At 32.8% G+C, this 27,588-nt stretch overlaps 1 protein-coding gene across 1 annotated transcript; it reads right to left on the bottom strand.

Annotated features, from left to right (window-relative positions):
* Nucleotides 1-4,595: 4,595 nt before the first annotated feature.
* On the bottom strand, nucleotides 4,596-26,754 carry LOC143075833 (prolyl 4-hydroxylase subunit alpha-1-like). Its single transcript, XM_076251411.1, has 13 exons — nucleotides 26,454-26,754; nucleotides 20,353-20,507; nucleotides 18,278-18,448; nucleotides 17,389-17,549; nucleotides 16,492-16,543; nucleotides 14,552-14,745; nucleotides 14,057-14,230; nucleotides 11,432-11,502; nucleotides 9,979-10,078; nucleotides 8,079-8,132; nucleotides 7,316-7,384; nucleotides 6,549-6,617; nucleotides 4,596-4,899 (listed from the first exon to the last, which is right to left on the bottom strand). Exons 1-13 carry the CDS (start codon nucleotides 26,621-26,623, stop codon nucleotides 4,732-4,734), a joined length of 1,608 nt encoding a protein of 535 aa, XP_076107526.1. The 5' UTR covers nucleotides 26,624-26,754; the 3' UTR covers nucleotides 4,596-4,731.
* Nucleotides 26,755-27,588: the final 834 nt, after the last annotated feature.

Genomic DNA, 27,588 nt, shown 5'->3' with positions numbered 1-27,588 from the left:
ACATACAAAAAATATCGAATAAGTATCTGTAAAACACTTACACGGCATCTGTGACCATACAAGGTCATACAAATCGGTTTACAAATACAAACATTATTTAATAAAGCTGGGGTGTCTAATTATTAAAGGGCAGATTTATATTAAACTTTAGTAAAAAAAACACTTCTGGGTCAATAGACTTTCAAATTTCAAAGTGAGAATAATGAGTCTCGGCCTTTTTTCTCTCTCGATGAAATACACAAGTGACGAATTCACAAGTTTTTTTTGTTTTTGTTTTGTTTTGTTATATCGGGAAAATTTTATTATCCTTATTGATCAATAGAATTGGTTAAAATTCAACGAGACGATTGCTTTTCATAAATACTTCTGAAATGAACTAATGTTTGTTTGTAGATTGTTAGCAAAACAATTCGACCTATTTCTACTGAATTTATTTCATATATATACCAGGATCAGGGTTCACAGGAACAGGTATTAATCGGATACGGAAAATCGCCAAGAAGCCCAATTACACGACCAGTACCATACATATACGTTAAAACATCGTCGTGTATTTGTGGGTAAGCATTTACGAAGTGTCTTACCATATCTATTATAAAATTTCATAAATATTTTAATTCCAGCATAAAAAACCAGCGGCTATAAACCATATTTGAATCAGACCAAGAATGCTATAATGATTGTTATCTTAAATTTGGAATTACATTGTATTTTTCTCATTTCATTTATTTGTTTAGAGTCCAGTGGTAATTTCTTTATGTTCCACGCGTATTCAGTACGAAAACACAATCACAGTTAACGCAAAAAATAAATTATTCAAAAAGAATCGATTGGGATGACTGAAGGGCCCCTAAATTAGATTGTCACTTGAAAATACGGGTATGTTAAATAGAGGGAAGAATTTTCGGCTTGAAACATGCCTCTGAAATTGTTACCGCAAGGGTTCAGTAACGGACAGGGATTATGGCACTATCTCTACTCGACGCATCAAGTTAAACATGGATATTGTTATGTACTTATACAAATGCATCTAGCAAGGCCAAACGGACTGCCGCTTAAGCAAGGGTTTTGCTGATGCTGATGTGTAGGACTAAGAAATTACCATTGTTCTATACCACGGTCATCAATTGTGGTTGACAAAAAAAAGAACGCGACATGGAGAGGAAAAAAAACTTACAATAAAGAAATTGTGTCAGATTGCAATTTATTGCAAAGTTCTGGGTGTTCAGTTCTTAAAAAACAATCCAAAACGAATAGTTATACAGACAATTACCAAAATAACTCGTTTTTAACTTGCATCTTTTTAAATCAAATTTGTTGTGTTAAGCAGACCCCCATTCGTTATCCAAAGTTATTAAAATTATAAAGTAGGTGTCTGATAGCTCCAAAAAGCACACACAAGTTGCAATTCATCAATGCAAAACTGCATTGCCAAGATGAATAATTGTTCAATAGATCCATGTTACCGTTAAAATTCATTGCTCTACGTAGCTGACTAAATACGAAACCGTTCTGTTCAAAAATGCAACGAAAATAATTGCTAGACGGACTAACGGCCAAGGTGATTGATGTACAATCAATTTTCATGAAAATTTTAATGATTATAAGAGTTAAAGATAACAAAAACGCATTAAAAATTCAAAGAATACAGAAACTACAGGTCACCCAACAAGGCACTATATATAGAAATATCTGAGTAACGATCACAGTAACTCACTTTATCTTCTTTGAAATGTTTCATATGGCATTTAGAATGACACTATAGTTATTTTGAGCTATTAGTGATGAATTTAAGTCATTGTTGTCAATAAACCAGCAATACAAGAAATAATATAAACTATACTGGAGGATTTTTCGATCTACCTCTAAAACTTTGTAGTTTGCTCCAGTAGAACTTCCTCATAAACACTTTCCAAATGCACACCAACATCTCAAGTCCCCATCCCCCTTTCACCACCTTACTCAATTACACACACATATATATTTACGTGATATATCAGAAATAGTGATTAATAGTATTGAACTGTAAAAATAATTTTCTTACCATACCAAGTGTCACTTTCCGTTTAAATCCAATTATCATAAAACAAAAAAATTGTTCTCACCTATCTAATGTAGTAAAATGATATATTAATCTTCTAAAAATAACAACCATATTGTGAATAAGTGCTTAACTAGTTAATAACCCACTTACATGACTATGATTAAAGATATAATGCATATAATAGGTTGTTCATATCTTTATCTGGACGTTGAATATAATAGAACAATTATTTATCATGTAAATAGAACATACATGAGGGTACTATGAATGCGCTTTGCAATTAGGCGTCAAACAGTCATTTTAGGCTACCTTTAGCGTCAAGTTGATTAAAATTTTATTGTGATTCGTCAGAGGTCTTAAATTATTATCGTTACCATTATTTTTAGAAAAAAATCACGCGATTCGTCAAACCAGTCGATTTTTTTATCGTCTAAATAAAAGTACATTGAATCTTCATGCGCCAAAAATTACCGTTAACGTCCTTTGACAATAATTTTTTTACCGTTATTCGTCATGATGGTACACCCATGACGACCTTCATACATCTAATTTAAAATATTCAAATCACGGACACCTATTTATATGCATAGTTACAAGAATTTAAAATTGTTATTTGCTACGTCTCTGATATGAATTTGGCATTATAAAGGAATAAGAGAATATACTGGTAGTATGATATTCAGAATAAAGAGTCCGAGTATAGTGATATGTATTTCTGAGGAACATTACCTTAGAAAGTAGCACGTTCAAAAATCCAAAAAATGTCACACATTAATAGCATCTATCATATATGAAAATCCATAAGGGGGGACCTAATCACCATAAATCTTCATCTGATAATAATGACTTAGATTGTGTTATATTAACAACAAGACCAGATACAAAGTAATTATGAAATAAGTCTTTTAAGTTGGTTATATAACTTTAGTGAAGTTCGAGGTTACATTTTGTTTGTCACGTTTACACATTTTATCATAATGAAAAAAAAAACAACAATAAAACATATCGAATAATTTATAATTTTTTGTCTATTTTAAGTTAAATCTGAGAAAAACGTACTTTCACCATATTTTTTCTTTTGAAGTTTTAGAGCTATCGTCACAACTACTTTTGTTAACTTTACCTTCTATTTACATAAAGATGCTCTTTCTCTGTATAGTCATTTTTTTTCACAACCTGTAGCTTAAAAACAATCTCTGGGACCTATCATTTTTTCATACTACATTATGGCAAAGTATATATTTTCTTTCTATATGATTTTTAGTTTCTAATTCCATACCGCCTTAAAAAGCTCACCTACGATGGTACATGTATTTTGTTTGCCTATTTTTTTTTCTTTTTATTTTATGCCGTTTTTGCCTATTTTTTTCTATTCTTAGTATTTTTTGCATTTCATTCTGCACATTTTACCCATAACTCTCTATTCTGTACACCACATCCACACCCTCATAAGAGAGGGACGGAAGATACCAAAGGGACAGTCAAACTCATAAATCTAAAACAAACTGACAACGCCATGGCTAAAAATGAAAAAGACAAACAAAAAACAGCACACATGACACAACATAGAAAACTAAAGAATAAACAACACGAACCCCCCAATAAACTAGGGGTGATCTCAGGTACTCCGGAAGGGTAAGCAGATCCTGCTCCACATGTGGCACACGTCGTGTTGCTTATGTGATAAGAAATTATAAATCAGTTCGATACTTATATTTTTTTTATTAAAAGTCGTAACACTAAATCCATTGGAATGATGATAAATGTGATTTTATTTATTAGTTGTGAGTTGAAGGCTTAGAACTATCTTTCATCAGCAATTTTTAGAAATCTTATCACGGTAGTTTGCTTGATTGCTTGTTTGATTGGTTGCTTGCTTGTTTGATTGTTTGTTTGTTTTTTGTGTTTGTTAGTTGTTTTTGTGCTTTGTGATCTAATGAGTTAACTTATTATAGAATGGGGAGATGTGGTATGAATACCAATAGGACAATGTTCACACTGTAAAATATTTCAACTCATCATAGAAACCTGGATTAAAGTTTGTCTAATCAAAAGTACCCTTTATTACAAAGGTATGCAAAAAGAAAATTACCAAAAATACCAAACTCCGAGGAAAATTCAAAAAGGAAAGTTCCTTATCAAATGTCAAAATCGAATGCTGAAACACATCACACGAATGGATAACAACTCTCATATTCCTAACTTCGTACACTGTTGTTAGTCAATCAATATGACAAAGACAAAAACCACAACCCTTTACAAAACACCAAAAATCCAATTTATATGACAGTTTTCACAAGTATCAAACCACACAAAGCAAGATGCATGTTTATTGTAATATACATATAACACGAATTAAGGAAAACAAAAATAGTGTTCTCGTTTTTTATTGCACATTTAAAACTGAGATCAGGATAAAATATTATGTCTACTTTTTGTATAACATTATTTTTCATTTTAATAACACCTCTGACAATGCTTGAAAATGCATTTCAATTTGTATATGTTACATTTGTTCACCGGATTGCATTATGCAATTGGATTTAAATGTGTTATGTCACATTGGTGAATAAACATGATTATTATAAAAAAATCATTCATACACCAACTAATGAAAATACGTATTTTACAAATTTTGTAACATTTGATGTAAAAACTGAATACAATATTGAAACTTGATATATCGTTTATTCATCTTCAGTAAGTCCGCACGGTCTTCTAAATTCTTGTCCTCGTGTACGGATCCATTTATTGGACACCCACTTAGTACCAACCAATACAGGACAAGCAGCATGTCTTGTTTCCATGATACCTTTACCACTTCTCCTAAGGTTGTACCAAAATACTGCTGTTCCCTGAAAATCGTATGTATATTAAGATAAAAATTGAATATACCTTAGTTTCTAAACGTAAATTTTTACATGTGCATAAAGTACCGTATGGATCGAGTCTTTTCAAAAACTCATTTGTTCAGTTTGTTTTTATGATGTGTTGTTACATCTCTGTCCAAATCTAGTGATACAAACTTTTTGTTTTTAAATTGGCTCAGTTTTTAATGTCACAAGACAGTGTGCTAAATAACAAACTGATGGAAAATATGAAGAAGAAGTATACAGACGAACATGAATATGTTCCACTTGTAACATTATCTCAACTTTGCCATCACTGAATCCGGACATGCCATGAGCTAAACACAGATGCCAGTTGTGGAGCAGGATCTGCTTACCTGTTTTCAACACTTGCAATCAACCATGAGTTTTGGTAGGTGTCCTGTTGTTTAGTTGTTTATTTGTTGTTTAATTTGTTACAGACTTGTCTTTTTGCAATACCATTGTCTACTTTCCTTCAATTAATGATATTTGTTTTTAATATCAAATTCTTTCCATTCTAGTGAATTCGGTATGAAGTGTGACTCATAAGAATAAAGAAACATGTCTAAGAAGAGAGAATCGTGATTGATTCTCGTTTGATGATTGATTGATTGATTGATTGATTGTTGGTTGCTTAACGTCCAGTGGCAAATATTTCATGCATATTCAGGACGAGAACAAGTTCACAATAAATACAATAGGTAGGTTGTTGTAATAGAGGCCATCTAGGATGATGGTTGGGGAAATTTGGACTGCCACTGGAAAATGAGGGTATATTGGACAGGGACAGAAATTTTGCCTTGCAACAGGCCACCTACGGACCCCTCAAAGAGTTGTTGCAAGGGTTCTTAACGTGCAAAGAGCGTGGCACTCTCTTTACACGACGCATCGGATTTAACGTCCCCCTTCTGACCGGACGTGACTGCGAACTTGATACATCCCGCACAGCCAAACGGACGCCCCACTTCAGCAAGCGTTTTACTGCCGGTCGGGAGAAGACCAAGTGACCATATTTCTATACCCCAGTCACCCTTGGGGGGATTCTCGTTTGAAGGTCATTCAAAAGTAAAATCACAAAAATACTGAACTCCAAGGAAAATCCAAAACGGAAAGTCCCTAATCAAATGGCAAAATCAAAAGCTGAAACATATCAAACGAATAGACATCAACTATCACATTCCTGACTTGGTACAGGCATATTCGTCTGTAGAAATGATGGATTAATTGTTGCACTGCCGCTTACCAATGATGATATATACAAATTTACGACGACATTGAATTAAAAAATCCAAATATTAACAAGAAACAATATCAAGCAAATTGAAATAAAAAAATACAGAACACCAAAAATATAATATTTTAATCTTTTATTGAAATGTTGAATAATTCAAATTAAGGCGTCTGTAAAAGAAACAACAAGGTCACTAAAACGACCCTGTGATAGCTGCAAAAGCTTGTTGGAATAGTGAGAAAAGTGTTCGAATAGCATAGAGAATAAAAATGGTGAAGGTGTCGTAGAGAAAACACCCCGACCATAAAGCAGAAAAGAGAGCAAAAGCCACCAATGAGGTTTCAACCTAGCGAGAACATTTTGTTTTGTGTATTGTAATGAGCTGTAGTTATTTCTTGCATACCTTTTTAGGGAGTACTCGTACATCTATTATTGGAAAAACAGTTGCACCACCTGCATCAACGTCTGTCATCTTTAAAATAGAAAATATGGTAGAATTTATGAAATATGCGTTACAACAAAATGCCTTGAGTGTGTAGGTAAAGGTAATATCTTTAGATATCTTGCTTGATAAATGAACCATGAAGTCATTGTTATGCTAGGTATATTACCCTCCTCTCAAAGTAGACTAGTCGAACAGATTACCAATCTATCAGTCTGAAGGACTAGACTACTCTGAAAGGAGTGTTAACCTTGTAATGATTTTACGGTTCAGCGAAACTAACCAACGATATTACTTTTACCTACGCACTAAAAGAATTTAGCTGTGATTCAATTTAATACGGAATAATCTATAATAACTTACGCCATATAAACTTTAAAAAGGAAATTTTGGATCGGGGTTAAGAAGTAATACTAACAAAACATGTATGTTTTATAAAAAATAATCCTTCCTTTTAATTGGCTGACAGCTATAGCGAGGTATGCAAACATTTTTGTCTTTTGTGTTTTGTTGCACTTCAGTGTTTCTGTTGTTTCGTTAATTTCCTCTTTTGGTTGATTTGTTGCCCTCAGTTTTAGTTTGTAACCAAGTACCAAGTCAGGAATATGACAGTTCTTGTCCATTCGTTTTTTTATTTGTTTTGTCATTTCATTTTGCAAGGTTATTATGGACTTTCCGATTAGATGTTCCTCTGAGTTCAATATTTTTGTGATTTTACTTTTACTTACATATAAAAGAAAAGTAGCTATTCTGTTTCCATCTCTTTTCTCTGTTTCAGATGTGTCGTCATCGTCTCTCTGTAAGGATACATAAATATCATTACATTGGTTGAAATGCATCACCGTGATTTCCAAGTGAAAAACAAACCAATAATTTATTCGGTTATTTCCCTTCTCTGACGTCATACAACAATACGTTTTGTCGAGACGTTGTCAAACAAATTATGAATTCGTAGAAAAGATATGTTTCTTTACATATTTCTACCGTAAGCCCATTAAGTATAAGTAATAAATCAAATATCGAAAAAAAAAAATCAACTCATGACCCAACAACACTGATAATTAGCTCATACTACGCGCATTCGAGAATTAATGTGTTGTTCAGACGCTCGTTTAATCTTTTTCTATATTTTAATTTTCCGATTAGCTATTCTATAAATAAAGGTTAGACATATTATGAAATGCATCATTATTATAAATTTCCAATTGACATGCTTGAAGCAAATCTTCAGGTTGAAAACTTCAGGCTTTTAAATGTATAATATTAAAAAGAGAACAACCACCTCAAATACAGTTGGAAAAATTTCCAGTCTCTCGTGTAAAATAAAAATCTTTAAGACACTGCTTATATTAAGGTTGTTACGCCACACCCGCGTTTTGTCTACAAAAGACGCACTCACTATAACAAAGTGTAACAAAGTGTAAATATAGCAATGATAACCTCATGCATTGTATCATGCATATATAGCTGTATTAGATATAAATTACTTACTGTTGAGAAGTCATAATGAGGATCGTAATGACCACCAATACCATAATTAGCAACCTGCAAATATATTCAAAGTCGACAGTTAAAACATTTTTACCAACTTTTGCAACAAATAATAGTAATGTGTAAAGTTAACTTATAGTCCATTTTCAAGTTACATACTTTTGACTCCGGATAAATAAATTTCCGTGTCAGTTTAAGCGTTTCATGTGATGATAAATCCATATGAGCGCATTGGAATCACTTACCAATGCAGTGTAAGATATCAAATTCTTATTAAATTACAGTATGGGTACTCAAGATCCAATCCGATGCCTACATAATTTAGCCTATATCGGTTAAGCTTGCCTCTGCTCATATATAATGTCATGTCCAATACACCTTATTGCTAATCCCGGCTGACCCGGCCGCTTTAACTTTTGACGCATACAACAATCACTTTTCCATCGTGGCGTCAGGTATTTTGTATTGTGACGTCAACCAGTAATGGCGGACAAATAGCGATAAGGTGTATTCATAGTGAGAAATAAGAAAAGGGACAAAGAAGATTAGTTTCTGAGTGATCATCTGACTATATATATATATGAACAGCAACACTTGAAAAATACATTACTGCCAATGTTCTTCAATAGTTTTATCTAAATGCATTTCTTCTATATTATAAAACCAAATGATGTACTAGTAAATAAAACCAGCTACATAAGCGGCATATACAACCACCGAATTGTGCATTTAAAATGTCCCGGAATATTTAGGAAGCATCTCAGAACAAGTTCGTTAAGTGGTTGTGTCGGAAAGCATGCACAAAGATATCAATATGAAGTAAAAGTATTGTTAACACTACCATTATGATAATGATTATGATAATATTGCGTCGATTAACCAAACATTTACAAGTGATACAAAATTCCCGTGCTTGCATTTCCTATCATGATTTTCTTGATAGAGGGTTGTTACTCACAAGGAAGCTATTAAATTAAGAGTTCCAAATGGTGAAATTGAAATCATCTCTTCGTAAATTTTACGGACGCCATCACGAGTTGTTTGACCGTTATGGAATAACCGTTTCACAAATGACATCGGATATGTTCCTTACGTGATAACTACAGTCCCCTTCCCTTTTATAAATGTGACCTACCGAATTAGACTTTTTACCAGATTTGTTATCTCATAAGCAACACGACGGGTGCCAGGTTTGGAGCAGGATCTGCTTACCCTTCCAGAGCACCTGAGATCACCCCTAGTTTTTGGTGGGGTTCGTGTTGTTTATTAGTTTTCTATGTTGTGTTATGTTTACTATTGTTTGTCTGTTTGTCCTTTTTCGTTTTTAGACATGGCGTTGTCAGCTTCTTGTCGATTTATGAGTTTGACTGTCCCTCTGGTATATTTTGTCCCTCTTTTACACATTTTAAGTGAGGATAGATTCGCCAATAGGAACAAAAAGTCTGAAATGTGTTGAATTGATGCAATCATACTCGATCTAGTGCATGCCATGTGCAATACTAACTTTTATCAATATGACCGTCAAATTGACCTGACTGTGTAATAACAAGGTTAACAAAATCATGGTTGTATAGTGAAGGAAAGGTAATGAAAATAGTTGAAAACAAATCATATTTGGTCTCATGAAATTCAAAGCGTCCCCAAAAAAATTTACCGGTTCTACTAAGACCACAGATTGTGATGTTTCAGTCATGAATCTGCAATATATGCTAAAAAAGCATAAACATATAGGCTTGTTCGACAGTTATATCTTCCACCATTGTTTCACAGGCACTTGTCTCAGAAATTTTCTTATATACCTTTTTTATCTGACACAAGTGCCTGTGCATTGTTTTCCTAATTTTTTTCATAATCGCACATGTTTAGTTAAATAAATATTAAAAATGTTATCAAATCTTACCTGTAATGCGTCTGCTGAATCTAAATCAAGACCTGTAACAGCTTTTATTCTATTTTGTACTCTATCTACGACTAAATGGTCGCGATCATCTAACCATGCACTACAAGTATGTATAGAAACAAAGTAGGAGCCTTATCTTGCTTTTAAAACCACATTTAACACCAAGGCGTATGTCTTGCTTTTACAACTGAGAGCTTCTATCAGCAGTAACACATTAGTGATGAATGAAAACAATATAAACAGATTATTACACATAGATGTTAGAGAGAAGCGAAAGATACCGAAGGTCATTCAAACTCAGAATCGAAAACAAACTGACTAACTCATGGCAAAATTTAAAACAAATAAGACAAAAGCCGAACACCAATATACAAAAAAAAAACAAAAAAAAACAAAAAAAAAAACAGCTGCGCCACGAGCGCATGATACGCCCGTCGTCTTGTATGTGAAGTTAATTCAATAATCATAAATAGTTTCTGAGATATGTCGCGACATGTGAAAAACCTCCTTTCTTTTTTACAAAAAAATCAATACATCTACAACAAAATTTTGAATCATCCCAAAAAGTATTCAGATCTTTAGAATGATACAACTAAGAATCGGTAAAGTTTTAAGCAATAATCATAAATCGTTTTTGAGATATTGCGCGACATGTAAAAAAACACTCCCCTGTTTAGGTACCAAGTCCACAACCTCACAAAGTTCTATTAAAAATAAATCTTATTTTTACCAAAAATTATACAGATCGTTTCTTGAAATTTGGATGAGTTGTTCTCAAGTTAAAGTGAGACATTTTTACGCCGAACAGACAGATAGACAGACAGACATACGGACAGACATACAAACAGACAGCCGGACACCGGCCATTTGAATACCATAATACGTCCCGACAAAACTACGGGCGTAAAAAGACAACATAAAAAACGAACGAATGAGATCGACAAAAACACGCCAAAGACATATGGTGATCTTAGCGTATCCGAAATGGTAAGCAGATGCTGTTCCGCATATGGTACTACTGTGTTGCTTATGTAATTACATTTAACAAAGCTTTACTACAATACATTTAAAAAATATAAATTAAGGCATCCTCATCAGGTGTATTCACAATCAAAAATAAGCAAGGCCCTCAATATAGACTTATCAATTGCTAGCTTCAAAATCAACCAGAGAAGATTTAAGAAATATAACTGACACGTTCATTTTCTGAAAATCTATTGATAATGCAAACTTATATTGTACAAAGCTATAAGGCTATTCTACTAACAGACGTAGACTGCCTCAGTCGTGTTTGGCACTATTTGAACTGTTTGGTTTTAAATGCTCAACAACTTAACATTTGATAAGCCATTACAACTGTTTAAATTCGATTGCCGATGAGTTTTTTCCCCTCTCAATCGATTAATGACCTTTGAACAGCGTTATACTACTGTTGCATTTATTAAAAACTTACGTTTTTGTTATTCTGTATTTTGCATGAATCAGTTTGCCTGTCGTCGGATCGTGGACGGTTGCTCTAAATAACTGAAAAAATATTTTTAGAATCTTAGGACAAAGAACGGGGGGTGTGGAAATATTTGCTGTGGGCACTTGTCCCTGGGCAAGTAAAACTGTAAATTTCACTTGTCCGGAAAAAAGTTACTTGTCCTGATGGTTCCAATAAATATTGAAGTATTTCATTGTTAGCTAATACATAATTCTTGGCACTGTTTTGCATCACAAACAAATAAAATCCATGTGTTTAAATGTATTTTTTTTTTTAGGAAAGTAGGTTAACGTCTATGGGTCAGAAACCTTACAGCAAACCAACCAATGAAATGACATGTAAAGGTCATTTTTTCAGCAGTTTTTGAATAAGAATTGTAGCCAGTAGATACATATAATGATATACTAATTTAGAGGACAGTGAGTGAAGAAATGAAAATTAAATAATGGATTAACTATTGATTTTTTTGGTGTTTCTCTCAACTGAAACACTTGTTTTTTTTTTTTATAATTGTCTTAATGGGATCTCTTCTATTTACCACTCTGACAACAAATAATATTGATCTTTGATCTCTAATATAAAGACAAACTGAAAATAATTTTATTTTCCGAATTTCCATCCTAGATAGCCAGGTGGAATCTGATAGTCACGATGTCTGAAATTCTCGCTTCTGTATTTTTTTTAAATACTCTTTATCCTCCATTTGCGTTTTCGTTTTTTTTTTACTCGACTCATTACTCTTTTTGTCTTGCTTGTCCACTGTTTTTTAAAACATTTATCAATCTGAATCTCGATACAAATTATATAAAATAACATTTCCGGTACATGATGGATAAAACCTTATCGACGATCCCAGGTCAATGGACAAAACTAATGCAATGTTAACCGACTCGGGTTCACATACTTATTTTTATTTATTTTTTTAATCGATCTATTTCCGTTATGTAATATTCATCGTCATGAACATTGGTGTTTTTACTCGCTGACCATTGGTTTCTTTTACATAAATTAAACATCTTTACACATTTTAAATTTATTCTATATTTTTGTTGGATTTGAACTTTGTCTCTATAACTTTTTACTCGTCCACGGGCAACCTAGACAAAAATAAATACTTGTCCGGTTGTTCAAATGAACGAGTCGGGCGAGTCGGGCGAGTCGGGCATAGCATTTCCACACCCCTGTTTAAAGAATCGTCTTTTCCATGTTTTTTTCGTATTTTTCCTTTGTGTTTCTTTTTCTTTTTCATTTCTGTTTTGTAATTGTTAAGTTTATAACATGTTTGATATACAGATTAACAATTCCCATTTATGTAAATTTTGCAAAAACGATTGATGCAATGACAAAAAGGCTATTAGTCCGTGTCTGTGTGTGCTACATTTTAATGTTGTGTCGTTGTTCTCCTCTTATATTTAATGCGTTTCCCTTAGTTTTAGTTAGTTACCCCGATTTTGTTTTTTTGTCCATAGATTTACGAGTTTTGAACAGCGGTATACTACTGTTGCCTTTATTAGTGCAATACGATGGAAATAAAAATTCTGTAAGTACCATGTTTAATTTACCAGAAAAAGTACAACCAGATTAAAAGTAGTAGACCCTATCACTCAATAATAAGATATCTAGGTATCAAAATGTGTCAAATGTACTAAATTTAAATAAGTGTTCTTGTGCTCTTATATTTTGGGCAACATGTTAATTAGACTGACGTATGCAATAAATAAAAGTACACAAAATAAAGAAGTCATATACGATCTATATCAATATATATTTGACAGAAAACATGACATTTGTTTCTGACGCGCATAGGGGCGTAAAATTGTTACCAGTTTTTCACGTTTCAATATCAGTTTCGGTACTGATAATTAAAATTTATTCGACTCCATAGCGATAACAACACGATATTGTACCATATGCCGAAGTTTAATTTGAAAAATAAAAATAATTCCAATTCACTTTACAGCGTTAAATTTTTTTATCATTACTATCATTACAGTAATGGTACTTATGTAGATAACGTATTTATATACAGTTGTATTTCGGTTATTACTCCTCAAGTAATAGACCATAGTACCATCTTCGCGAGCCAAGAGTTATGATCTAGTCACTTCATCTCCACCCTTGATTAAGACAAGATTTGTGATTACAATGCTGCGCCTTCTACCAGTAGATAGAAGTCCCGTCCATTTGGACTACATCATTCTTGACCAATGACAGCGCTGGAACTTTATTCAGTGAGAAGGTGAAAACTGTTGTTTGTAGTGTTAACAAATGTCGTGAAGTATTTAAAACTGAAAATATATTTTTGCTCGACAAACAACATAATTACCCAGGAACTTTCAATAGTTGATTAAGAACTTTAAAATGTGTCAATACACATCGTTCTATATTTTGGGGGTAAAGATTTTGTTGCAGAATCAACACGTTACAATAGACAATTTTCGAGTTCGATGCATTTCCGTCAAAAATTTTGGTTTGTCGTGTGGCATTGATTGATTTGACGTGACCGCAACATAGACTTCTCAGAATCAAAGACGGTTTGACTTTACTGTTTGTAATATATAACTCAATTTATATAGTATTAAATTAAGATACCTTTGGTATGGCTAAAGATTTGATAATTTTCATTTCTTTGTCCGAAGCTATATCATGAAACAGAACCATGTTAGCATCCCGGTAAACCTCCTCCTCCTTTATAGGTGACAACAGTAGTCTTGGGTTATTATTATGTCGATATCTGCATACTACCTGGCTCATCTTCTCTCGAGGCTTTTTTTGAAAAGAAAAAAAGAAAATATCACGGGTTTATATATTATTTATTTTATACTAGAAATACAACATTAAAAAGGATAAAAATGGAAACAATTTGATGGTATTGAACACTTGCCTAGTCCAGAAAACGATGGTTAATAATCATATTCCTATATTAGGAAATACTAAGTAAGGAATATGACGGTTGTTTTTCATTCGGTTAATGTGTTTGAGCTCTTGATTTTATAATTTGTTGAGGGGCTTTTTGTTTTGAATTTTCTTGTGAGTTAGTATTTTAATTTTAGTTAACAAGCCATATGAAACAAATTCATACCGAACCTTTACATCCAAGCCTTTACATAGACGCTTATATGATTGCAATTCTGGAGTGCTGTTGTACTCAGGTGTTGGTTTCGGTACATAGTGAGTTGTATTAGTCAAGTCACGTTTCACACGGGACGTGACGTTGGATGCTTTCTTGACTCTCTCCATAAAATCAATTTTGTTGTTTTGTGCTCGTACATGATCTGGAACTGTAATATTTGTAACATAATTAGTTTGTTCTTCATATGGCTAATTGTTATAGCCATAAGTGGTGATAAACAAATGTTACGTATACCAGCACTAGAAAAAATATGTTCGTTCTGAGGTTGTACTCGTCGTCATATGATGGAATCAGAATTCTGGATAACATTATGGAGGCAAAGAGCTATATCATGATATAGTAAGATATCAATAAAACGTGATTAACAATAATACAAAAGGGTAATTAAATGCATAAAAGCCTCAACTTGTAACAGTATTATTTTGTTACACTATTAACATAGATTGTATAAATAAAAAAACTAAACTAAATCGTTGATATACTAATGGGCCAACAAGATGTACTGTATGTTATTGTTCACCGTTCAACCCAAACCCCTGCTAGATATTGTTGATATGTGACAAACTAATGAGGCGGTTTGTCACATATCAAGTTGCGGATGATGGTTGAATAGTGAGAGAAAAATCGCATTTTTTCATGACATTTTAAATACAAGTATAAGTTTTCGATGTTGACCTTAAATTGACTTAAATAACCATTAAGATTTTTTTAAACTTTATCATTCCCCTCAAAATTATTTGTTTGATATTCTGACTTCAGTTTTGCGTTCTTCATTCTAAAAGTATAATTTTGGTTTGTATAAAACTAAAGTTATTGATGAACAAAATAAACATATTGTAGTCATACAAACTAGAACAAATATGTATTTCTCTGTCCTGAGTATTCTTGAACGGTATTCCTGTCATGCAATGTTGTCATTGTAGTGGTATATTAATCATTACCATAAAGCTCGAGGTTGGGCTATCCACAAAACCAGGTTCAACCCACTATTTTTTTCTTAAAATGTTCTGTACCAAGTCAGGAATATGGCAATTATTATGTAATAGTTCGTCTGGCGTATATACAAGAATTGAATCCATGTATCGATGATGCGTTTATTTGATGCTATGTATGTTGCATAGTCGTTTGCACTTAAGTGTTTCTGTTGTTTTGTTGTTTTTCCCCTTATAGTTGGTGCGTTTCCCTCGGTTTGTAGTTTGTAAACAGAATTTGTATTCTTTCAATCGATTTATGACTTTTGAACACCGGTATCCTACTGTTGCCTTTATTTTGCATTTTACTACATGATAATGTAAACGGATCTAATGGAATAGTAAGTTGGTCATTACGTTATTCAAACATTAGGAATTTGGAAAAACTGCGAGTTGTTCAATTGTATTATTGAGCAAAAGGAAGGACTATGTGTTTGTATAACACTTACTCGATCTTCGTTTGGAATTCCGTGCAGGTCATATATATATATGATACATATATTATAGGCAGGTACAAAACAACCGTATATCTTCTTTTTTGGCCTTCTATTTTTATTTTATTCGAACGCCGCTAGTGAGTCTTATGAGACGAAATGTGCGTTTGGAATTTAATGCGGCTGTCATACAAGTGAGAGGTTTGGCTAGCTATAAAATAAGGTTCAATACACCATTTCGACATAAGAAAATGCCTGTACCAAGTCAGAAATATGACCGTTGTTATCCAAACTGGTGTTTTTGATCTTTTTATTTAGCCATATGATTATGGACTTTCCGTTTTGAATATTCCTCGGAGTTCAGTAGTTTTGCGATTTTACTTTTTGTTTGGAGTACCAAATCATAATCCTAGAATCATTGATGAGTGTTTTTTAAACTAAATATTTTACACTTATTAATTGATTTTTCCTATACTGAATTTGTCTTACCTAATTCTATTAATTCTTCCGTCAGTTCCAGAGCAAGTTTATCATTACCGAGCTAAAGACGGAAAAGAAAAACTTTAACAATTTAGATAATATTTGAAATAAAACATAGTGTTGCTTTTTAGTTTTATAACGATAAAAACTTATTTGTGAATTGATCGCATTGTTTAAATTTGAAAAAAGAACTTATTTGCATACAGTACATACACATACGTTTATGATTATAAATAAAGGAATGTATCTCCCTCATGCAAAGCTCTGATTCCTTTCACGGATTTGGCTATACTTTTTGGACCTTTTGGATTATAGCTCTTCATCTTTTATATAAGCTTTGGATTTCAAATATTTTGGCCACGAGCATCACTGAAGAGACATGACATGTATTGTCGAAATGCGCATCTGGTGCAAGAAAATTGGTACCGTTAATTTTATCATCGCGGATACCACAAACCTAATATGCTCTCAATTGTTTTAGGAATCGTACGAAATAATTTATACGTCTATGTCTTTGAAACGTTTAGGTTTGAGCGTTGCGTGTAGACAATGTCAAAAGAACCACATTTAAATGAGTGTTATTTTCATTTGTTTGCTATATTAATAGGCATACGTATATTTAAAAACGTAAAAGACAATCGTAGATCTTTATATACCAGTATATTTATCTACCGATTGTGTCATATCCGACTGTGACATTCTGAAAGTATATGGATTCTTAAAACGGGTGATGCATTCAAAGTAGGAGACTCCAATCCTGTCGATGCATACAGACTTGCTCCTTTAGGAGTTCGTTCGATTTTCTTAATTTGTGTTTGTTGTCGTGATTTGTCTCTTATTACACGATTTACCAGATTTGAACATAGATAAACAACTGTCGCCTTTGCTTTTTGTCATGTGTTTTACCTCATGTGCAGTCCATGCCATATAATCTAAAATTTCTGTCATGTCTGTCGTTTTATTTGTTTCTTTGCCAAGTCGCTCTTTTGCTATTGCCATCCAATGGAAACCATGGTAATAGTCGCCATCTTCGTATGCAATCCTTCCCAATTCAAAACAAGCATCAGCTGATAAAAAAAAACAGTATTTTTAGCAGTGGATATTGATAAACATTTATATTTACATAAATTGATAAAAACAAATTAATTGTACCAAATATCTATTATGAGTAGTTATTGAGTAAACATATAAACCCCAGATAACTATGTATTATGTCGTAAGTTAAAGAGTTGTCTCCTTTCGAAAATATATTATCTATCATTGATATCACCAATAGCCGTTTTGTGTTCCTACCATAAACAACCCACATCTGACTTTAATATATAACTGCACTCGAATGTTATCTTCCAGAAAAGAGAGCCAAAAAGATATTCAAGGCACAGTCAAACTCATGCGTCGAAAATAAACTGACAACAAAAAGGTAAAAAATACAATATAGAAAGGCAAACAACATTATACAAAATACAACATAGAAAACTAAAGACTAAGGAGCACCAATCCCAACAAACTCGGAGTGATTTCAGGTGTCCTGTTAGTAGTTACTAACTAGTACGTTCTCCAATAATTAAGCCACCTAAAGATACCTCTGCTATATCTTAAGTAAGGATATCATACATGTCTTGTAATAGCAGTAATGGGGTGATACCATGTGTTTTATAAGTAATAACATACCAGTAAGTTCTCCAGTATTTAAACCGCATATGGATCCCTTTGCTATCGCTTTAGCTGGAAAACATACCTGTCTTGTAATCGGAGCATAGAGGTGATATCAGGTGTTCTATAAGTTATAACCTACCATTAAGTTCTCCTGTATTCAAGCCGCCTATAGATCCTTCTGCTATCTCTTTAGCAGGAATATCATACATGTCTTGTAATCGCAATATAGCTTGAACTGATCCAGTAAGATCTTCTTCATCTGGCAATTGTATCCGTAATCTATCTAGTTGAGTATTAAATTCTGTTGTAACTGAAAATCAATAGAAAAATAAGATGATCAGGTTTTTTTTGCAAATGAAACAACTCTCCACATGAGATGATGTATACATAAGGTTAGCAACTACTAGTTACCGTTCGGCCTTCAATATTGAGGAAAATACTCCTTTTGTGAAGAAAAATGTTAGACGGACATAATGAATATGTAGAATAATTGACAAAGACGAAACGTTTATGGCATTTACAAGGATCTTGGTGGGGTTTACAGAGTAGATAATACTGAAAACGTGCAGTATAAAGGGCAAGTAAAAAAGGCAAACAAAATAAAAGGAAAGAAAAGAAAAATAATGGGCAAAAAGAAAAATAAACAAAAATAATGGGTAAAAAAAATACAAAAAAAGAAACAATGCCAAAAGAAAATTAAAATTAAAAAAAAGAAACACCATCAAAACCATCGTTTATGTCTTTTTATATAATGCTCATATTCATCCCCCTAAAAACTAAAAGTACAGTAAAACATTTTAAAATGAATCTCTCGGGACCGAATAGTTCCAAGTAGACAGGTGTTGGTATATATAGAGAAACTTAATAAAAAAAGGTATCAACTCTGAAAAAAAGAATTAAATACACAAAATTGTCAATCAAATTTCTTCATCTTTTTTAACATGCCTTTAGGCATACAGTTCAAGATTAAATAGCTATCGATCGATATTGCTCATTACTATTCATGAACCGCCAGTTGGTCCATCTATGTAATGTGGTTATAAATCCGAAATATTTTAATAATGTCTTGTTTCTCAACGTCACATGTTTGCTATTGTGAATGTCATTAGTTGAACTTTATTACAATCAATAAAATTGAGAATGGAAATGGGGAATGTGTCAAAGAGACAACGACCCGACCAAATAAAAAACAACAGCAGAGGGTCACCAACAGGTCTTCAATGTAGCGAGAAATTCCCTCACCCGGAGGCGTCCTTCAGCTGGCCCCTGAACAAATATATACTAGTCCAGTGATAATGAACGCCATACTAATTTCCAAATTGTACACAAGAAACTAAAATTAAAATAATACAAGACTAACAAAGGCCAGAGGCTCCTGACTTGGGACAGGCGCAAAAATGCGGCGGGGTTAAACATGTTTGTGAGATCTCAACCCTCCCCCTATACCTCTAACCAATGTAGAAAAGTAAACGCATAACAATACGCACATTAAAATTCAGTTCAAGAGAAGTCCGAATCTGATGTCAGAAGATGTAGCCAAAGAAAATAAACAAAATGACAATAATACATAAATAACAACAGATTTACTAGCAGTTAACTGACATGCCAGCTCCAGACTTCAATTAAACTGACTGAAAGATTATGATTTCATCATATGAACATCAGGCACAATCCTTCCCGTTAGGGGTTTAGTATCATACCATCATAACATATATGAGAAGAACATAACCCGTGTCATGAACTATAACAACATGGTATTCATTTAAAAATTGTACACTTACTAGATACAAAATCTAATTTGAGGACAAAACAGTCGACCCTTTCAAATGCAGGAAGAAGGGAGGCAACTCGGGTCAAGCTTCGGTTCATAAATTTATTTGCTGACATCATTTCGTCTTTAAATGTATGTTGATTTTATCATCATTTCAGCAATGTCCTTTTATTTAAGATTTCAAAATACTGAACATGTTACAAATTTAAAAGAATGATATACATGAAAATATGTAATGGAAAAGATTCACAAAACTGAAATTAAAAATAAAAACATTTTTCAGTCATCATGATTTAAATGTAGATATCATACATAGAAACATACTATTTGATAAACTGTCGTAATCCTGACTTGATACAGTACACTTTAAGAAACAACGGTGGGCTTAACCTGGTTTTATTGCTAGCAAAACATCTTGCTTACATGACAATATTGATAAATACCTTGTGTCTGTTTGTGTTTTATTGACTCCTCAACGTTTTTTTCCCAATCAATTGTAAACTTTTTAACAAATAAAAAGGCATTTATAGGATTTCCAAGGTAAGCATTGGGATTTTTTAAACCTAGCCGACTGTGTTCATCAAAGGAATCGGCTAATCTGAAATAAAACACAGAAATTTAGATTAGTTGAAAATTGAATGTTTAATGAATTTTAAAACCGGTATATAAGATAGAAGATTTTGAAGATGTTCAAAAAATCAAAATGAAGTCCTTTGATGTATAGGAATAGGAGAAAATACTTTTCCAGACGTAATATTCCTTTCATCTGTTGCAAGGACGGTTGATATATTTCACGAAAAAATGTTCATACATTTTAACGGTTGTGGGATAAACTGCTAAGTTTCTTCCTATATGAATGTTTGAGGTAAAATATTAGAACAATTCAATGATTGTCATATGTTTGGTAGATGGAACCAAAAGCTCGTTTGGCTTGATCATGATGTAGTTTTGTTTCGGGATTTGTATGATCTCTATTCATCAATGAACAACTGTGTTTGTGTATGATGTGTTTCACTATTTATTATAAAAATATCATCTTAATAAAAAGTACCAGAAACGAAAGATAGATTAAAAGCACTTAATTCACAGTTTTTCGCGCTCGATAGATTTGAATTGAAAATATGGAGCACCAAACCTGCTTCAAGAAAGCCATATATTTTTGTTGCAACATACATTTTATTTATGAAAAGTAGTTTAATACGGAAAATGTATGTTTTAATATAATTTATCGTTAAAATAAAAGAAATGTTTGATTTATTCTTACTAACATCTTAAGCATGCAATACTGAGTTTTATTTCGAAATGGCAATATAAGTGGATTATGTAACAGCTGGGGACAGTTATACGTATCTTTAGAAGCAGACGACTGAAAAGATTTTGTCCAATCAAAATTCGCATATAGAGGTATATACTCATGCACGTGATGAGGGATTGTACACCCAATGCAACCGTTTATCCCACCCAAGCAGTTGTTTGTCCATAAAATTTCAACCATACCGTTATATAGACTGTAGTAGTAAATTAATTCCAAATATTACAGCTACTCGTGGCTTTGGTATTTTAATTATGCAACGACCATTTAATAGAACATGTTTTACTAAATTTATATGATTATAATTCTTGTTGTTCTTTATAACAATCGGTTCTTATTGAATTATTTTTTAATATCTTAACCTCAATAGAGCCAAGTGAGTTGTGGAGTACGTTGATGTGACAGTAACCTTCCAAGAGGGTCTTCCAAATTAATGATAACATTTTTTTTTTAAATGCATCCTATAGACATTGCACGGTCTTTAACAATACACAGGTGTACATACAATGGTCAAACTCGAAATCACCACCGCGTACAGAAAAGAACTTCAACGACAAACATCAAAGATCTACAATCGTCACCAAGTTCACAAAAAAAAAAAATCAAATTGAGAAGCATAATTGAATTTGAGCTGTTATAAATAAAGGCAACAGGATAAACATATCGCATTTCATATTTCAAAACTCTCACATAATCTATGCTCCAACCCAAATTGATCGCATATGATGTTAATATCTGTATTGCCTTTTAGCCGGTGTCATTTGCGATTAAAACTTGCCTTTTGCGGGTTATACACGGTTTTAAGTTGTCTTTTGCTTGTTTTTTATGGTTAGTGTTGAGTTGTAGGAAAGTGGGTTTGCAAATATCTATTATATCAAATGATAACGAAACCAAGATCTACAGCAATCGATATGAGAACCCCAACTATTGTAATAACAACGCTAGCTAAGTGGTAAGAAAATAGAAATGTGCAGGGTATCACAGTGTATTTAACGTTGCATTCGTTTCATGTACCTCAAACTTCAAACCCACCTAGTGGCGACGTGTGGATAGATAATTCAGCATATTACTTCAACAATCAATCAATAATTGTACATATACGTATGTATAACTATAACAAAGGATTCATATAGGAATATAATACAAATCATTGCTATGACTATGTCATATAATAAAATATAATGTAATATAATATCAATACTTTCATGGTGAAACTATCCACCGTATACCCATTTCCTTTCTCAATTTTAATGCTAATAAGATCTAAAAACTGAAGTTGTGGATGAGTTTACAGAACAAAGAATAATGGGCAAAATGTACAGAAATAAAGGCAATAAAATAAAGAATAGAGAATAAAGGAGTGCTGAAATATAAACTATCTTCTTGTATATATATAGAGGAAGAATAACAGGAACAATTTATAAAGAATAGAGAACTTGAAATTTGTATAGAAAATGGGGCCCCTCATTGGATTGTCCAAGTAATCACATAATCACACTTTCGACAATATAATCACATACTGATTATAGAAAAAAAATCACTCCAAGATAATCCAATAATCCTGAAATATTTGTTCTGGTAATCAAAAAATCACTATAAAAACGACCAAGTAATCAAATGCTAAAAAAAAACTACAAATTACAGAATACAGAAATGGGGACCCCAACCAGACCCTCATAACTATTAATATAATATAATGTTAAGATACTGATCGTTTTATTAATGATATGTGCACGTGGATATATTAATATGTCCCAAACGTTTGATCTACTTTTAAAATCAATTCAACATCATGGTTTATAGTGTTATATATGTCAGAACGAATAAGTGATGAATCAGATTGCGCAAAACTACATGCAATACAAAAGAAATTGAGAAAGCTAAAACAAATCTAAGGTCAATGTTGAATACCGATTGGTGATCTTTGGCTGTTTTCTGCTTTTTGGTCACTTTTGGTCGGGTTGTTGTCTCTTCGACACGTTCCGCTTTTCAATGCTTAATTTTCTTTGTTTGAAGAAATTTGCTACTTATCAGTCTTTTTTATTCTTTCGGTTGATTCTTTATCGTACTAAGTTTGTTCCATGCTGTTTCATTTGATTCGTGCCATGTGAAAAAAAAACCAAATGTGTTATTTTGTTTTAAGCCTTACGTCCAGTTGACAACACTAAGCTAAATAGGTTACGCCAGAATTAACTTTACATATATTGTTTCGCAGTTTTTATTGCTTTATTTAGTTTTTCTAGAAAAAAACAAATATGAAACATATCTACCTGTAACATGTGCAAGATGACAGGAAATTTTGTGATTATTGTCAAAATTACAGGTTTTTGTAATTATTAAGAAGTCTTCAAGGTCTTCATAGACGCGTTAATCCAATTTTTGATGTTGGGATGGGGGCACTCTTAAGAATTAGGAATAAAAAAGCTTATTCTGACGCAAAACTGGCTGTAAATTTATATTTATTATAAAAAAAAAAATTGGGGAGGGGCATCCCGGCCTAAATACCCAATCGCTTTAATCTCTCAGTATTGTTCATTGAGCTCCAACTAATTTTCTCTCACCTCTCAAAATGAATAAACTGTAAAGTCATTGGGGAGGGGCATCCCGGCCTAAATACCCAATCGCTTTAATCTCTCAGTATTGTTCATTGAGCTCCAACTAATTTTCTCTCACCTCTCAAAATGAATAAACTGTAAAGTCATATGTTGTGTACCTTTTTTTAAACACTAGGTTGTATACATGTAGAGCTAGAATCATTATATAATCTCGACAGATCATCATAGGTAAATAAGTATTGTAAACTTTGTGACAAGTTCACGTTAAGGGAAAACGTGAAACATATTGCATACCTAATCGACAAACTTAATCAAACAGATGAACTGTATTGGTTCACAATAAGCATGATAAGGTTATGTCAGTTTTTTTAGATATTTTTTCTGCGTATATATATATACATACAACTTTTTTAATTTTTTAAGCGAGCGAGGGGAAGAAAAAAAGAAACCGCAAATTTCGAAACAGTTTAATGCCTTTGTATTATCACAACTACAATGTATTCGTGTACGTTTAATTTATCAACAAATCATACAGTCACATATTTATACACGTTGAATGTTTCCATTTTAAACTTTTAGGTTTTCATAAGATTTCCTAGTATATTTTTGTTTTATTTTTTTCTATCTTAGACCTTCAAAAACCTTTACCCTCAAGCCGTTGCACTTATGACGATCAATGGGAAGTTTTTAACGACCTTGACTGGCTATACAGCCCTTGCACGGTCGGTTGCACAAATAAAAAAATACCCCAACGGATCTCTCCCCTTTCCAGTCCCTCCGAGTTTGGCTTAATTAGCATATACTCACTTGGTTAAACACTATCGACTATAATAGACTTTTACAGATAAAATGTAGTGATATACTGTATACAGAAGTACATCTTTTCCTATAAATCTTCTACCATCAATCAAAAAAGTGCACTGCTAAATGTGCCCGTACATCCATTACAAGTTAAGTGTAGTCTAACTGACACTCACATGATATAACCTAGACTAACATTTAGACATACATGTAAACTTTTTTTATTTACATGGACCTCGTTTCCTAGTCTTGTAATTAATCTATGTAATAGGAATAGACTAACCACAACACTGAAATAACAATGTAAACAGAAATTCTGAATAAATCGAAATGTATGGGGAAATTAGTAGAGCTCTTTGCGGGGTAAACTTTTCTGTAAAAAATCGTATGATAATCACAGTTTCGTGTACTTATTAATAATAATATTTTTTAACTTCCAACAGGAATCAAACGGGGGAAATGAGCAGGGACTTACACCTTCTACGTCCTCCCTGGATCCGCAACTGAAAATGGCAGTTGGGGCAAGAATTGATAACAGAGGTTTCATCATGTATATAATATATACACAATGCTTAGTCTAGTGAATTTTATGGTTCGCATTTTTCATACAATTAAAAAACAAATTATGGAAAGTCTAGCTTCACCTTCTACCCCGACCCTCTTGTTCCACCGAATCTGATCATAAATCCTACATAATACTAAAGAAAACGATAGTTTATCATATTGACAATATGCGTCAAGCCTCATTAGAGATAATTATAAAACAATTGCTGGTATGTCTTGTTTTGCCTTCTCCCTGTCACTCTCACTTTAATTCTTTCTGTGAATGGGTGGTTTATAGACATGCAATCAACGATATACACATGTATGTTTTAAGAATTAATGTGATATTATATATGATAAGTTTTTGTCGTCAATTGCGATTTGAATAAATAATTTCTTCGATATGAACAGATCATGAATATTGGATTATGCTTATAGAATTAGATATTAGTTTTGGAACCCCATATGTGCATTTCGACAAGAATACTCGAATCAGCTGACTCGAATCCCCAATATTTTAAGCCTTCAACCTTACCTATACAATCGTTAAATAGCTAATATAGCTGAAAAGGACATCTTCTCAGATAAAATTATCCCCATTAATCAACACAGTGCACTTTGTACTGCATGTACTCATATATCAATTGCAAATGATTGCAGTTTGACTGACAATGAGGTGATGCATACTGAAACTTACAGACTGAGACCGGCATACAGATGTACAAGAATTTACAAAAGTGACATTAAAGAAAGTATTTTTAATTGATCTAATTTATTGATGAGGGGATGGATGGGGTGCTTCATTATCCAGTAATCGTTTTTTTCTCTATTCTTAATAAAAAGAAATATTATTCTTTACTTTTACGTAAATGGTACTTTTATGGGCCATTTTTCTGTAGCATTTGTCAATTGTCGGCATTATTTTGTTAACCCTATCCAAACTTCATTCAAGGAACAGCAATACCACTGAATTGATCCATTAAACGATTGGTGTTTAACGCCACTTTCTGCACTATTGTGCTATTTCGCGACGGTCAGTTAATATTCGTAGAGGAAACCGGAGTGTCTGGAGAGAACCAACGACCTCCGGTAGGAAAACCAACAATCCAAGTCAATTACGATTGGATTCGTGCGCACCTGGCACGTGCGGGGTTCGACCTCACAACCTCAGCGGTAACAAACTAGTTATACAGTAACTACTTAAACCATTCGGCCACTGAAGCCCTTCGTAAGCAACGGAATTATAGTTACATATTCGATACATAATTAACAAATATTTTGTTGCAATTTTATAATTATTCTTTCTGTACTATTTCCGTTTCAGTATACTTGCCTGTCTAATGTCTGCAGTCTTTCTTTTTCTTTGGAAATATATTCTCTTATTTTATCAGCCATATTTTGTTCTGCCTTTAAACCATGTTCCATAGTGGCAAGCGATGTAAATAGTTCACAACGTACATATGTGAATAGTATATAAAATAATGTAAAAAAGTACATTTCCATTTAGTATGCTTATTTAAGTGTAGGTATAAAATATACAACTTTCCGTTTGTTTTTTCGAACAGTCCAAGCGAATTATTAAATCAATGCACTTGAAATATCAACACTGTTTGTAATATTACTATAAGCATAAACAAACTAATGAATTCGTTAGTTTCAGTTTAAACGGGTAAACTGTCTTTTTTTGTGTCACTTCATAATAAGTCACTTTTACACGTCCAAAGTTTCTTTATAAGAAAAAATAAATCTAGTGCAACGTCACAAAACTTTTCCACTGATAGTCACGTAAACGCAATGTTTCAACTTTCAACAAATTGAACAAATCCGATTTGATTAAAGATTTAATGTATGAAAATTCATAGAAAGTACGAGCGGTAAAGTTAGAAAAGTCTTAATCAATATACAGATGTTACAAACAATATGCTGTTAGGTTTGTGAATATAACAATACACATTAATGTACATGTTAAGTTGTTACTAATTATTTTTACCTTTATTTTACCTGTAAACTGTTTACGTGTTGTTTTTCATGCTGTAACCGGTGTAGTGTCATCAGTTATCTTGTTAATTCTCAGTGGCGGATACAGAAATTTGTAAAGGGGAGGGGAGTATCATGACTGCGCAAGAGGGGTTAGCTACAGTCATGCTTCAGTGGTTCCTAAATACTCACCCAAATTTTTCAAAAATAGGGGAAGGCTGGGCTACCCTACCCCGTTTCATACTTCCTTCCACAAGATCTGACGATGAAAATTTCAATTCAAATCAATTCCATTCATGGACTGATAAATTGCTGAATTTTTTTTTTTAAATATTTTGATTACATTGTCAAATTTTGGGATCAGGTAGAGCATAATAGAGTACGTGTTGGTAAAAATATGTTTCCTCGAAAAATAATAATATAAGCATTTTACAAACTACGCGACAATGTTGGCGGAACAGAATGTTTACCCAAGATAGAACACCTAGAAC

Source organism: Mytilus galloprovincialis, chromosome 5 (assembly GCF_965363235.1).
Source record: "Mytilus galloprovincialis chromosome 5, xbMytGall1.hap1.1, whole genome shotgun sequence".
Classification (NCBI taxonomy): domain Eukaryota; kingdom Metazoa; phylum Mollusca; class Bivalvia; order Mytilida; family Mytilidae; genus Mytilus; species Mytilus galloprovincialis.
Note: the sequence above shows the minus strand (reverse complement) of the source record. Positions and strands in the feature narration are given on the sequence as shown.